General features: G+C 59.8%; 4 protein-coding genes across 4 annotated transcripts; 1 reads left to right on the forward strand and 3 right to left on the reverse strand.

Moving 5' to 3' along the window:
• Window positions 1-4,117: 4,117 nt before the first annotated feature.
• Window positions 4,118-5,355, forward strand: PLICBS_009663 (uncharacterized protein; the record flags this gene model as incomplete). The annotated part of the gene is made up of 2 exons (XM_065601699.1): window positions 4,118-4,475; window positions 4,550-5,355. The coding sequence occupies 2 exons, from the start codon at window positions 4,118-4,120 to the stop codon at window positions 5,353-5,355; spliced, it is 1,164 nt and encodes a 387-aa protein (XP_065457771.1).
• Window positions 5,356-6,000: 645 nt separating this feature from the next.
• PLICBS_009664 (uncharacterized protein) lies at window positions 6,001-10,368 on the reverse strand (the record flags this gene model as incomplete). The annotated part of the gene is made up of 2 exons (XM_018325284.2): window positions 6,001-10,142; window positions 10,203-10,368. 2 exons carry the CDS (start codon window positions 10,366-10,368, stop codon window positions 6,001-6,003), a joined length of 4,308 nt encoding a protein of 1,435 aa, XP_018176678.2.
• Window positions 10,369-11,346: 978 nt separating this feature from the next.
• PLICBS_009665 (uncharacterized protein) lies at window positions 11,347-12,393 on the reverse strand (the record flags this gene model as incomplete). The annotated part of the gene is made up of 1 exon (XM_018325285.2): window positions 11,347-12,393. The coding sequence occupies one exon, from the start codon at window positions 12,391-12,393 to the stop codon at window positions 11,347-11,349; it is 1,047 nt and encodes a 348-aa protein (XP_018176679.2).
• Window positions 12,394-13,164: 771 nt separating this feature from the next.
• Window positions 13,165-13,785, reverse strand: PLICBS_009666 (uncharacterized protein; the record flags this gene model as incomplete). The annotated part of the gene is made up of 1 exon (XM_018325286.2): window positions 13,165-13,785. One exon carries the CDS (start codon window positions 13,783-13,785, stop codon window positions 13,165-13,167), a length of 621 nt encoding a protein of 206 aa, XP_018176680.2.
• Between the last annotated feature and the right edge of the window lie 669 nt (window positions 13,786-14,454).

Here is a 14,454-nt window from a genome sequence, read left to right on the forward strand (position 1 = left end):
ACCACCACCGCCCTGGGCTCGCCGTGGTGGTGGTACTTGACCGCGTCGAACGTCCATGATTGCCGCAGGCTTTGGACGAGACAGCCTCATTATGGGAATCTCAGCCACCAACTGGACGACTCCCGTCAGCCAGGCCCTTTGTGACAGAGACGAGCAGCCTCCTACAGCTACGGTGGGTGTGCACTTCTCACAGGAGACGACGAGCCGGGGGTATCCTGTGGTTCTTGTCCATGTTTCGAGCGCGGGATCGGGCCGCATCGGTGTTTAGCGACGACGTGTGGTGGCGCAAGTTCGGCACCTTCTCGATGAAGGGATGAAAAACACAGGATCAGACGAGAAGCGTGGCCGACCCAGTGGCAGAACGGCACAAAAGTACATTTTACAGAGCACAAAACAAGGTTTCGTGGTAAGCGCGGCTCGAGGTTGCGGGCGGTGGAGGGCGCCGGGGACGGGTAGTGGGATGGGCGCACGAAGAAGGGTGTTCAATTCTCACGGCTGACGGCCGGACGGGGAAGCTGTCCGCCCAGCGAGCACGCCTGTTGACAGGGGATTCCTTGCGGGGACGGCGAACCCTGGGCCGACGAAAGGGCATTGCGAAACTGAAGTCGTTGTGGTCGGTGCTGCTCCCGAGGCTACTTCGTAGGCACTGTTGCTTCGTCCAGTCTCGAGGGTGCTTTTGCTAGACGGTGCTATTCCCAGGAATCTAACTTAGGATCCAGTTTGGGCGCCTACGTTCGCCCAGTGGGCCCCGCGGACGACGGGTCGGGCGCGAACCGAGCCGCCGGATTGGGCGTCAGTATTGAGCCAGTGGGTAGGCAACCGACAGAGCGTTCTTTATCTAGGGAACCATTAGGTGCGAGTAGGTTGCAGCATGTTCTTGGAAAGCTTGGCAGCTTCTCTCGGGCCGGACGAGGCGCGGTTGCGAAGGAGAATGCGGTCTCCCCGGCAGTGGAAGAGTTGCCACAGAGCTTACATGGCTCGACTGCCGAGTACGAATGTAGACTGCATCTGCGGCGTTAGTACGCATGTGCTATGCATGCAGATCGTCAGGGTTCTGCACAGACTGTCCCGGCACATGAAAAGACATTGAAAACCCCAAGGACAAGAAGGAAGACAATCCACGTGCCTTAACCGCGGTGTGCCCTGCCCAAGGGTTTTGTTTCCCTTTTCGACACACCTTACCTTTGGGCCGGGGTGGTGGTCAGTGGACACCATCAGGCCCGTCCAACGAACGGGAGGCGACTGCAGTTTAAGCTCGGGGGGAGCATGAAATCCGACCCTCTTGGTGCTGCGACGCTGCGGCGCGCCCCCTGACTTGGCTGCCACGCGTTTCCCGACGCACGTTTGCAGCAGCAAGGCCACCCGCCTCGGGACGCGTGCCACTGTGTCGGGCGGTCCGAGTTCGGACTGACGGGAGCCGGCCCTTGACGCCTGGCCTGGGCTAGGATAGGCTCAAGGGAGCTCGGTGCCCGTGCGCGTTGGAGACCAAGTCCAGGCAGGTAAGACATGGGCGTCGGAGGCTGCTATTCTTCCTCCCCTCCATCCATGCGACTCTCCTGTTAGTGCCTATCAAACGGCGCGGATGGCCGTGGCCGCTACTGAAGCAAAAAGAGGGGGCTCCCCCTTGATTCGAGATGCAGCCGCGTCGTGCGGTGGTCTCACCCGCGTCGGCGAACCTTGTTACATGTAGCCTGTGGTTGTCGGGCCGCCATGAGCGGCGACAGATGAGTAAATAAATCCCATGATAAGTTATTCATGGGGGCAGGCGAGAAGGGGGCGGAGCTCCCATGGAGCAACGAGCTGCAGCATCCTCCCACCCCGGGCAAAGATCTGATGAGACCCAAGACTGGCTGGCACAGGCCCAGATCGCGTCATGCATTGGGCCGAGACGGTAGTTGCGTTACTGGCCATGGCGTTGGCCTTGATCCCCCGCGGGTTGCTGCCATGGTTCGTGGTGGCAAGGTTCAGTGTTGTATCAGAGCCCGGACCGCCGTAGAAGATGGAGGAGATGAATGGCGATGCGCGTGTACAAGTGTCCGTACAGTATTAGACTCGGAACGGGGGACTGGAACCGGAACTGGAACAGGACCGGGAACCTGGCCAGCGCCTCTCATTGGGGCCGCTGCGAGAGCACCCTGTCGCCCTGTGGAGGCCCAGCCCAATCCGCGGGCGCGATGCCATCCCCAGGCCTGCCGGGCTCGGTCGGGGAGGGACGGACGGAAGGCCGGGAGACGAAACGAAGGCAGCAAAGGGCGGAGGCGATGGGCGTCTAGAACGAGGCAGGACGACGGCGGAATGGGGAGGGGCGTGCGTCGCTCGAGTCAAGCAGCATCCATTCAACATGCTCGAATGCCAGATGATGCAGGGCAGCACAGGGCAAGGAGGGTGAGGGTAGGAAAGGGGAGGGTGTCTGGCGGCGTCGCATCGTGGCAATGTGAGTTAGCACGAGCATGTACGTACTCTGTAGCAACCCGTCGCCGCCGTTCCCTGGCAGCATCGACCGAGAGCGCGCCTGCCCAATTGTCCAGCGGCTCTGCTAATTATAAAATGAAGGGAGATGCTGGGCTGCACCTTCCTCAACAAGGTGGAAGAGCAAAATACCAACATTTTCCGGTCTCGCCCTCAGCCAGGGGCACGATAGCTGCTAAATCATCTCGTCCCAGTACATAAGTATGTGATTGAGTGCCCAGAACGCCTCATCAGGTCAACCGTACGCCAGCACCACCGCACACGACGACGACGACGACGACGGCGGCGGTCGTGGCGCTGGACCGTGCTCTCACTGATCTACCCAGGCTGGGTCTTCTCGACGCACCAAATCTTGTTAGTCGGCCTCGTCACCTGCGTTAGGTCCCAATACAGCATGTCGTGCGTGCACAGCTACTGAGTTCATATACAGGTTCGCCCGAGTCCCCCGTCCGTCTCGTAGCGAGCGGCCTGGCCTTGTTGCGTTGTCTACGTCGTACTTTTTAACCCGCACTCGGCACCTGCTCGACGTTTTGTTGGCCTCGCGGTTCTCCTCCCACCCCCTATCCCACGTCCCAAACGGTGTCCCCGACTCTCGTCCGTCCTCGGGAACGGCGAGCCAGATGCGGCGCGGCGGACGGCACAAGCACGCATGGCCTCGAGCAGCTCCGGCAGAGGCTCGGCCGCACCATATCATCTTCAGCAACAGCAGCAGCAGCAGCAGGAACAACACCAGCAACATCATCAACACCAGCAGCTGCATCCAGATTATCAGCAGCAGCAACCCCAGCTGCACTACCACCACCACCACCAAACCCCCACCCAGCACCCTCAGCACCAGCACCCGCCGCTGCCGCAGCTGTACAGCCACCACCCGCAGCCACACCCGCAGCAGCTGCAGCAGCAGCAGCAGCAACACCAGCAGCAGCAGCACCACCAATTCCAGCAGTTCCAGCAGCAGCGTCAACCACCACGGCCGCCGCCGCAGCAGCTGCACCAGCAGCCCCAACAGCACCAGCAGCCGCATCGGCAACACCACCACCTACAGCAGCACCACCACCAGACCCATGGCGCTGGACTCGGCACTCCAACCACGACCACAGCCACGACGGTGGTGCCGCCGCCACCACCACGGCCGTCGCAGGCGCTGCCCGCCCCCTCATTCCGTAAGTCCATCCCGTCTCCGTCTCCGTCCAATTGCCTCCGCCGTCGCCCGCGCCGTGATCCCACGCTCCGTCCTGCCGTGTCACGATGAAGACGGCCGTTTGCCTCCACTGCCTGTGGATCCTCCGTCGACTTCGACTGTTGGGCGTCGCGCGTTATAGCCAAGCATCCTAATCCTACAATTGCCTGTCGGGTCCCACGATTCAGCCTGGCTCGCTCTCTCCCTCAATTGGGGGCCCTGGACGTCCACTGGCCGCATCGAATCCACCACTTCACCTCGTCCGTATCGTCACCCACTCGTCCTCCGGGCCAACTGTCCGGTTGCCCTGGGTATTTCCGGCACTCCCAGTCGCTGGCGCATCTGCCTGAAGCGTCGGCTCGCGACGACGGCCATTCCCTCCTCCGTCCAGGCAATGAATGCACTGTACTTCGCAGCTCTGAACCGGCATCATCCCATCCATCATCTTCATCGCCCCCGCATCCCGTCATGTCTGAAGCCGCTGACACCTCAACGCACCCCAAAGCCACCCACAACTCGCCTCGCACATGGCTGCTGACCGCTGCCCTCTCACCCTTGGCCGTACGACTCATCCGCCAGCTGCTGTCGCACGGCGACTACGTCGTCGCATGCCTGCCGCCCCACGAGATCGAGCACGATGACCGAAGCGCCGAGTTCCGCGAGCTCATCAATGAGTGCAAGAGCGCCCGCAAAGACCGTGAGGGCTGGAAGGATCGCATCCGCGGTATACGCTGCGATGGTCGCATGAGCTCCTGCGGCGCCGCCGTCGCTGAGGCCGTCCATGTCTTTGGGAGGATCGACATTCTGCTGTGCTGCAGGTCTGAAGGTAACGCGCGAACCCCCAACTGCCACAGATGATCATGTCGCGGTGAGAATTGCCATGCTGAGTGACCACTGCAGCCGTCGTCGCAACCGTCGAAGAGCTCTCCACCACGCCCGTGACCCAGAACCTCGTGAGAGAACAGTTCGAGGCTCTGTACTTCTCACAGGTCAACTTCATCAAGGCCACCCTGCCGGTGCTGAGGCGCCAGCACACCGGCCACATCATGATTCTCACCAGCACCGGCGGCCACATCGGCACTCCCGGTATGTCCATGTACACGGCCGCAACCTGGGCCCTTGAAGGCTTCTGCGACTCGCTGGCCTATGAGATTGCCCCCTTCAACATCAAGGTCACCATAGTCCAGCCCAATAAGGAGGTCCAGTCACTCACCAACCGCCTTACCTTCGCACCGCAAATCTCCGCCTACGCCGACATCTTCAACAACGCCCCGAGCATTCGCGACATGCTCATCAATGTCCTCAACACAGACCCCGAGACGGCCGTGCCCGAAACTCCCGACGTCGCCGAGTCCGAGGCCACCCCGTCCACCCCGGACAGCATGTCCCTCGATCCCGAGCCCAGCCGCGGCGAGATTTTCCACCGGTATCCGCGGCTGCCGCCCGGCGCTGCCGACAAGCTCGTCACCGAGACGGTGCACGCGCTCACAGCCATCGGTGGGCACGAGAACCCGCCGTCGCGCCACATCGTGGGCCAGGATGGCGCTCTCGCGGTCAAGGAGAAGCTCAAGACTGTCACGGAGGAGATGGAGGACTTTGTCGACGCGAGTCTGGCTGTCGATATCTTCGACAGCGAGCTGAAGGAGGAGGCCCGAGGTGGCAAGCGGCGGGAGTCGTCCCCAATCGGCGAGCCGTCAACGGGATAAGGAGCCGGCATGCATCGGCATGTTCGAACTTTATGCAGACGAAGGGAGGGCAAAATCTTCGACTCGCGGCCATGTTAGTGGCTACCATTTCCATGGCCTCCGCCCACGGCTAGAGCTGCAGTCACGGACTAGAAGTGGCGGCAAATCGAGCAACCTGTCACATGTGTTATCAGACGGAGTGAAGAGCTGGATTACATGGCGTGGCGGCAGGACGAGTTCCCGGGCTTGAGATGACGGCGGGCGCGGTCGCGACAACAGCTCAGCGAGCGAGCGATACTAGCTTTGATAGAGGCCTTTGAGCTTCTGACCTTGAACTGGCTATGCCCGAGTTGTGGAATGGGCGCAAAAGAGGTGGCTGGGGTCGCGCCGAGGAGAAAGCTTGATACAGCTTACCCCATGATACCCTTGCTACGTAGAACAAAAAGTCTCAATACAGCACTATCGGGGTAGCCTTGTCTTCCGGTCTTCAAGATTGCGTACTTTAGCTAGTCAAGGCGCTAGACATGCTTCCTCATCAACTCCACGTACATATGCGCGCTCGCGTCATTCGCCGTCGTACCCGTGCGCCTCGTATATACAAGAACATTCAGACGACCGCCGACGCCCACCGTCACAGACCAACATCTAGCCAGCCCAACAACTACTTCACTCTTCCCTGTCCCGCACCGCGAGCACGCACGGCCTTCGCGAGTGCCACATCCGGCGCTGCTTGCCGCCCAGCGCCGCGTCCATCATCCTCTGAGTATCCGACCGGGGCCGTCCCCCGCCCGTGCCGCCGTCCTCCCACACGCGCATCTCCTCCACCGAGGCGGCCAGCTCGAACTCGCCCCTGCAGAGGGGCGTCACGCCGATGGCAAAGTCGGCGCTCGAGTTGCCCTGAAGCAGGGGGAGCTGCTGCTGGAGCGTGCCGTTCCAGGCGAACTTGCGGGTGTGGTCGAGCGCGACGTTGACGGGCCGGTGGCAGAGCGCGGGCATGAGCCTGACGAGCGGGTAGATTGGCTTGGCGGTCCGGTTTGTGACGTGCACCTTGACCTGCATGAACTCGTCTACGTGCGCGAGGTTGGCCAGACTGCTGGTGCTGGTGCTGGTGCTGCTTTCCTCTGCGTTGGCGTCGTTCACTGAGATGTCGATGCCCACTTCGTCGACCTTGACGGCCTCGATCATGCGGGACGTGAGACGAATGCTGCGAAGCTCGACTGCGCCGCTGCGTTTCGGTACGGACGTCGTGCGCCACGTAGCTCGGAGCACGTCGAGGATCTTCTCCCGGTACCAGAACGCCTCCCGGTTTGCGCGCTCCATGTCAGGTGAGATCTTGCTCGTGCTGACGACGAATTGTCTTGTGCGCGAGGGGTTCAGACTGGGGATGGCCTCGTGCGGGTCCTCCACGTAGATGCGCTTGACCGGCATCACCACGCGGCTCGTCTTGCCCGGGAGGATGCTCTCGTCGACTGCCATGCCCTCTTCGCCCTCGAGATGGACAGCCATGTGGCTAGGCCACGCATTGCGTAGATCTAGAGACAGCAAGCAGTAGTCCTCGGCGTCCTTGGGCGCCTTGCCACCCATCCTCTCCCAGAACGAGTCCGGAATGTGGCCAAACAACGGCATTGCATCTACTCTCGTCAACTCCACGCTGGCATTGACTGTGACTGTGAGGTCCACCGACACCTGCCTCGTATAGAACTGCTCCGTAACTTCGTCTTTCGGGACGCCGAGATACGTGTAGTCGACCTGGATGGTGGCTTGTGTAAGGCCAGGCTTGCCGAGTATCTCAAAGTCAAACGATGCTTCCCCTCCTGGCGCGATATTGCGGGCCTGGTCACTCCTGGGAAGTCGGAGAGCTTGCCTCTTCATTAAGATTAGCTCGTACTCGTATAGCTCCGCGGGCGTAGCGTCCCGTTTGTTAAGTGCTTCCTGCAAAGGCGCCTGTGTCGAGTCCTTAAAGGAGAACAGCATAAAGTCGACAGGCGTCGAAGACGTGTTTTGCAAGGTGATAGAAAACACCTGCCTCTCCCCTTCCAGGATCATAACAGAGGATTGAGGAAGCGTCGTCGACTTCACTACCAACAGGGGCTGTTCTTGTATGACATTGAGGCTCACATGTCGGGGTTCCAGAGTCCCCTCGGCGGGCTTGATCAGACTATCAGGATTTCCTAGGGCGGCTAGCCCCTTCACCTTGATTTTCTCCGGCCGTGAAGGATTCCAAGGCTTCGTGAAAATGGGAAAGCGCCTTTCCCGGCAACCACGGATCTTGACAATGGCACCGGTGACGGTGATGGATCCAGCTGCCTTGGGTCGCCCTTTAAGCCTGAGCAGTTGTGTCCTGTACGGTCCTAGAACCACGCTTTCAGAGAGGGGTTCGAATTCAACGCCGTCAGTGCATAGGCGGATGCTCTCTATGTCGACCTCGATGTCGTATGTGTTTTGCAGCGTCACCCGGAAGCTTGCTAGCTCGCCTGCCACAAGGTTCTGCGCCGCAACCTCGTCTGGCTCCTTCAAGAACGGGTTGTATATGAACGGGTTCACATCTTGGGAAGCCCGGCTAGCTGTCGCACCGGGAAGAACGCTGCGGGCATGTGGTATGGGCGTCCGTGTATTCGGTAGAGACTCGAGAACAATGCTCCGAATAAGAAATTCGTCCCAGTACTCGGCAGTCAGGTGGCCCATGCCAATTCTCTGTACAAGGGCTGCGGTCCGTGATATATTAGTCACGAGACGGATTTGTTCATCCCTGTGGATAAGGGCCGTGGCATCCTCGCGCCGAGGACCAGGTGCCACGCCAGATCCAGCCGTGCGCATCAGATCGCTGGAGAATTTGAGCACGCCATTGAAGTCGGGCAGTGCCTCGGCAAAGTTGATGCACGCCCGTAGGATGTTAAGTTTGATGCTGCTGAACCCGAAGAATCTTGTCGACGATTGGTCCAGGATCCTAGCAACGACAGCATCGTCGGACTCGTCGGGCTTGCTAGACGCCTGAGTCGCATTGTTGGCAAGTGAATCAAATCCGACTATGCCGTACGACCTGCATAGCAGATCCAAAAATGCTTCGAGCCCCTGTTCAATGTCGCCCTCACCGAGGTCAAGCGCGACGGCGGCTGAGTTTCGATCCCGCCCTGGGGCGAGCGACACGAGCCCGGCAGCGGGATGAACGCCTGCCTCCGCCGCACCACGTGTGCGCGCCTCGACGAGACCGCCAATGAGGACCGATACCAGCTCTCGAATCACCATGGCCTTCTTTCTTGAGAATCCCAACGGACCTAGGACCGATGCAATGCCGCTCAGAATAGACACGCGGTCAGCTGTCGTAAGAAGTTCCGTGTTGGTCGATGGGAAAGCCTTGAACAGCAAGTTGACAATTTGCTGTCTCGTCGGCAGGATCGTTAGACGAGGTGACGTGGTAAGGCCCTTTTCGGGTAGCTTCCCGCGGACAATGATGTCGAGCGCTTGCTGGTTAAGCTTGCCTCCACAAAGATGAACGGCGGAGAGAATCTTGGCGAAACGAACGGTCGTCTCGGATAGGGGCAGCGGCGGTAAGCTCTCGCTGGATATCCTCGAGTAGAGCCCGACGATTCGCTCCAGTAACTCTGGAAGGAGTGTCTGAAGGTTCCGCAAATGCTTCGGAAGAGTCGAATCCCCGGCATCCGCGTCCGACCTGAGTGCCGATGAACTGCTGTTTGGTCTCTCTTGCAGCGGATAGCAAACCGTTGGTATCTGGAACTCGAGGTTGGACCAGCCAAGGAGGAAGAGATTCATGAGAATCAACTCTAATGCCTTGCCATGCCAGATGTGGTCGTTGAGAGACCGCGCCGCTACCGCACCCTCGGAGAGCTCTCTCAGCGAGTCGCTCCATCGGCCGGCCTGGAGGTACATGGACCCAATGACCACCGACGTTCGCCCCTTGCCCTTTTGCCGCCAGCGGTCATTTGCGCCGCCGGGACCAAACCCCTGCACAGAGACGCGATCACGGCTGACGTCGCGTGACCTCTCACTGTCAGATCTCGTCATCTTTTGCTCCGGGCTCGACGGACCACTACCGGGCGCGCTGTGGCCGTCGTCAGGGCTCATGGGGATGCTGGCCAGCCCACCCCTTACCGGCGTCGACGGGCGTGCGGGGGTCGAGCTGCTGGAGCCTGCGCCTGGTCGAGTGGCCATCGGAGGCATCGACATTCGCGCGTGGCTCTTGTCGACGCCTGTTGCCGAGTTGGAGCGCGAGAGGTGCTGAGGAATCGGAAACTGAGAATTCCGTCTGCTCGCTCCGTTGAGACCTCCTTCCGCGATACCGTTCATATGCCGCGCCACTGAATAATGCCCCGGGGACTCGATGGACGTCATGGCCTCGAAGGACTTTGCCAGCGTCGTCATCTCTGCCAGTAGCAGCGACGAGATATCACACATTACGGTCTTCATTGTCGTTCGCTTGCAATCCTCTAGCGGTGGCACTGCCACGAGCCCCTCCGGTATTGGGATCTTGGTTCCAGTCGGCGCGGCGTAGTCGAAGATGATGACTTGGTGCACAAATGCCTTGGGGTAGATGTCACGCAGGTCCTCGAGTTCCTGGTGCAAGGTCCGTACATTCCTCTCGACCACGCTGGCGGCCGCGGCGCCGCCTGTGGAGAGTCGCTTGCAAAAGGTGGCATCCTTCATCTCTGCGCCGTCGGCAACGGCTATGACGGCGAGGGGTTCGCGGTACAGGTCGAAGGGCGCGAGGGCGAGGTGCGACGGGGGCGGCTGGTGCGTTATGAGGTCGTATAGTATGGCGCCATCGGGGAACGCCAGCGGCGAGAACATGTCTTTGCATCTGCAGTCAGCGTCACGAGATTCCATGTCGCGCCGGGGCAAGGGCCACATACTCCGATTGGGACGCCCATCGGCGCTGATGTCGCGAAGGTGGACGACATGCTCGGCGCGCAGCCTCTCGACAAAGGACGCGAAGCGCTCTGCCTTGATCTTGCCGAGAGGCAGGAGCAGCGCCTTCGCCCGCGCCGGGGCGACGGGCAACAAAGGGTCCAAGCTCATCCTCACAGTCGGTGTCTAGGAGCTTCCAACATGTCTGGCAGATTGGAGGCAGTCACAAGACATGTCCGAGGGGCTGGCCTGGCCCTAGCTGCTCGGTTCGTATATTGCGGGGATAGCCGATGAAGCTGCGCATGCGCATCCGGGCGGCACGCGTCTCGATCAGCGGGTGGGTATTCGGCCAGTCGCGGTCGGGAGCTTGGACGTGGTTGGTGATGTGATGTCGCGGTTCAGGAATAAGGAGCTCGGCGCAAGTGGCAGCCACATGGCGGGCTTCATAAGGCGGCGCTGGTGGACAATGACAGGCTGGCGCGGGCGTGGTGGGGCTGAAGCTGGAGCTGGTTTGTGGGGGGGCCTTTGGGGGGCATTTTTGTGTGCGCAGGTGGTGCTGCGCCACAGGTTCACCTGCCCAGGCTGTCATCGCCGTGCATTCCATGCCTGTGGCGTGCTCCGGCTGACGCTCGCTTCAGGCGTGTCAGGGGCGCTGAACTTTAAAGCGCAGGCTGCGACCAGCGTTCTGTAATTCGCGTGTGTGCCTGACTGAGTCGCCATCCTAGAAATTGGTACAGCTCCCGCTGCGCATGGACTTGTACTTGAGGTTTTACCGTAACTTTCTGGTCGCGCGCCACTTCCCCCTTTATCCTTGATAGCCTGCCGCCAGCAAAAGCTCCAATCAAGAAACAAAAGGGGGACACAAATCAGGGTCCAGGCAGCGGTTTGGAAGCGCGAAGTATCCGAACACGGCTCTTGTTATAAGCACCGCAAGCTCGTTCGTCCTGGTCAGTGGTAACGGGCGGCACGACGGCCGTCACAGTCAAATACGACAAGAGGACTACCAGGTACAGTAGGGGCGGTATGGACGGCGGCATGGACGACAGATGTTGCCGCAACATCGGGCAGGATACCACCCATAGCTGCTCACCGCGAGTAAGTTTACATGCCTGATTCGCAAAGTCTTGGACATTTCAACAACACCAATGCCTATCTAGGGTCGCCGCCGTACTGGAACGGACTGTCCGGTTGCGCCTCGTACACGTACAGCGTGCTGTTCCTCTGGTCCGGCATCCAGTAGAAGCGCAGCTTGCCATCATGAACGCTCACGTCGACCGGATTTTGGGTCAGGCGCACACCGAGAGCGCTCTCCAGCGCAATCGGCACCTCCGCGAGGGGCTCCATCGTGGCGACGTCGACGAGCGCCACGCCGCCCAGATTGTAGCTGCCGATGGTGGCCACGCCTGAGCATAGCATCACGCTCTTGCCGTTGTAAAACTTGCTGTGTCCGAGCCATTTGCAGTCTTGATAGTCGACAAAGTAACTGGGGTTGCGGACGACGCGCTTCGGCTTGGTAGAGGACGATGGCGAGTTGCAGCCAGGCTTGACGTCGCGCAGTGCCCAAGTCGATGCGTTGCGCGAGCCCCAGTTAAGGCAGCTGATGGTCTCCTCCTTTGTGTCGTGCACAATCCCACCCAGGTGGTCGTTGTAGTGGACGACCGTGGTCGGCTTCAACGTCTTGGGGTCTGCCTTGTACGCATAAGCTGTGGTGTTGGGGCGATACTGCGCAATTGTGCCCCAAATGGCCTTGCCGTCAAAGTCGATGCCGCCATTGTGGTACTCTATGTCGCCCCGCTTGGTGATGGTGGCATCAGCAAGGCGCTGGCCCTTGCCATTGAAGACGATCAGATGTCCGAAGCCCTGACCGGGGGTACGGTCGGTGCCATTGATGATGCTACCGTACTTTTTCGTCGGCTCCGTGTACTCGCCGCAACTGACGACGAGGCGGTCGTCGCCCAGGCGGACCATGCCCTCGGGCTCAAATGTGTCGCCTTCAATGGTTATGTTGGCGATGCTTTTCCAGACAGTTGAGCGACCGAGGTTCTGGAAGAGCCGGATGATGGTCTCGCCGTCTGAGTCCGCATGTGAGGGGGGCAGCGGGGTCGGGGCGAGGGGAACATTCTGGTAGTACGTGATGTTGAGCGCGGCCCCGGCAACGAGGGGCCAGAACGCGGCGAGGCCGGCCAGGGCCTTCATGCTGGCGGCGGTTTGGTTGATGAGGTCGACCGGGTGGAGAGACTCAAAAACTGATGCCAGCGGCCAATTCATCTGGTGTTGCGAGACGGAGGAACAACGCGCCTTTAAGTAAGATGACGTGCTGATTGTGATCCCTGTCGAATCTGCAGCGACGGACCGCGGCTTTGAGGCGGGGAACTAGTCGAAGCGCCGGGGCGAAGTCGGTGAAGCATTCAGGCGAGGAGTATTGTCGGTTGCCAGATCGGCCAACCTTGATGTAGATATGCCTCACGTGGTGGCGGGGATCTGGGTGTAAGACGGAAATCTGGTGCCTGGACGCGGCCACGTGGGAGGTGCCGCATCGAGTGCGACTTCAACCACGAGCACCAGGCTGCTGGCAAGTGGATCACTGTATTGTGGCTGATTCCAAATTGCCAGAGAGCCACGCCCTTGCAGTAACTCGCGGTGGGCGGCGTTTTGCTGTCGACCTGAGACCAAAGGGGCAAAGAATCGGAGATCACACTACCAGCATGATACGGTCAATGAGATGCACGGAACTTAAACGTGCACGTTGCCATATTCTGGGACGGCAGAATATGGGCATGCTTCTATCCTGAACAGTTTAGTCTATGGGCAGTCTAATCTATGCAAGAGAGTCTACATGTATCTGATGCTTGCATGATTGGACTTCATGTTCTGCGTCAACGTCCAGCTCAGATGTTCGAACTTCCAAGCCTGCCGGGTCAGGTTAGCACGTTTCCTGCAAATAAGTCTTGAACAGATGACATATACCTAGAGGCAAGAGCAGATACCACAGATCAAGATCTGCTTGGCGGTGGCCCTGAACGAGCCAGAGGTGCAGTGAGATGCGTCTCCGCAGCCGTCTCCCATGTGAGTGCAGTGAGGCTTCTTGGACTTCGGCTTCGGGCGGGCTCTGCCGCCGCCCTTGCCACCGCCCTTGAGGGCGCCAAACTCCTCGTCCGCGTTGTTGTCGGTAATGTCGTTGTCAGTGACAGCGTTCTCACCCTCGGCTCGCTTGGGGTGAGGGCCAGGATGACCATGGTGCGCGCCGGGGGTGTGGTGGTGTTTCTGAGGGTCGAGCTTGCCGGCAACATCAGCCTCGTCGGCGCCTTCCGAGCGAGTGCCGTGATGCTGCTTCGGGAGATGGACGGGGATGTGGACTGGGATGAGGCCATCGACCGCCTCCGCGTCTTTGGCTCGCGCGGCGAGGACATCATTCACATCGGCAGCGTCGCCCAGCTCGCCCTTCAAGAGTTTCTTGCAAATCGTGGGATGTCGCTGGCAGAATTCTTTGAGGTCCATGGCGGCTTCAGCATCCGGGTTGCCTGAAGGGAGGGCAATGGCAGCCGTGGCCAAGAACCCGACCGCAAGCAAGAGGCGCGAGAAATGCATTTTGAATGACGGTTGGAGTTGTAACTAGCGTTTGTCTTTGATGACTCAAGTTGTGCTTGCACTGATGCTGATGGAGAAGATGGGTATGGTTATGAAGAGAAATCTACGCCATCTTATAGTTTACCGAAGCTCGCAATTCGCATAGTCTGGGGGACATGGAGACTGGAGAAATCATATCGCTCAAGATGCTCAGCAATTAGGCGCTTCTCGTGTGCGGGCCGAAAGCGCCAAGCAAGAGCCAGGGCGCGTTGTCGATCCCGCAGAGTCATCGAAGGAATTGAGTGGTTGACGGCACTCGAGCTTCTAGAACGGCTCATGGTGTCGTGGTCCATGCGCTCGTGATTGGCGTCACCAGGCGACGACTGGACTTGATGCGACTATCCTACCCAATGAGATTTCTCGAGCAGCGGCATATACAATAAAAGCATAGACCTTTGCTGCAGGCCATGCTGCCACAGTACTCCGTCGGACGTAGGGGCCAGTTCGGAGAGCTGAATTGAGTAATATATCTCCGGAGCTACGCAGTTAATCGTAAAGCCAGGGCCCGACTATGGCACCGGCAGATCTCGAGAGCGGGATTCGGCAGTGGCTTTGGCGACCCTGACGACTTTGCAGACATGGGCGTACCTGAGCCGTGCAATCGGTCTGCAATGCAGAGCACGATGGGAT

Source organism: Purpureocillium lilacinum (assembly GCF_023168085.1).
Source record: "Purpureocillium lilacinum CBS 284.36 DNA, scaffold_7, whole genome shotgun sequence".
Lineage (NCBI taxonomy): Eukaryota > Fungi > Ascomycota > Sordariomycetes > Hypocreales > Ophiocordycipitaceae > Purpureocillium > Purpureocillium lilacinum.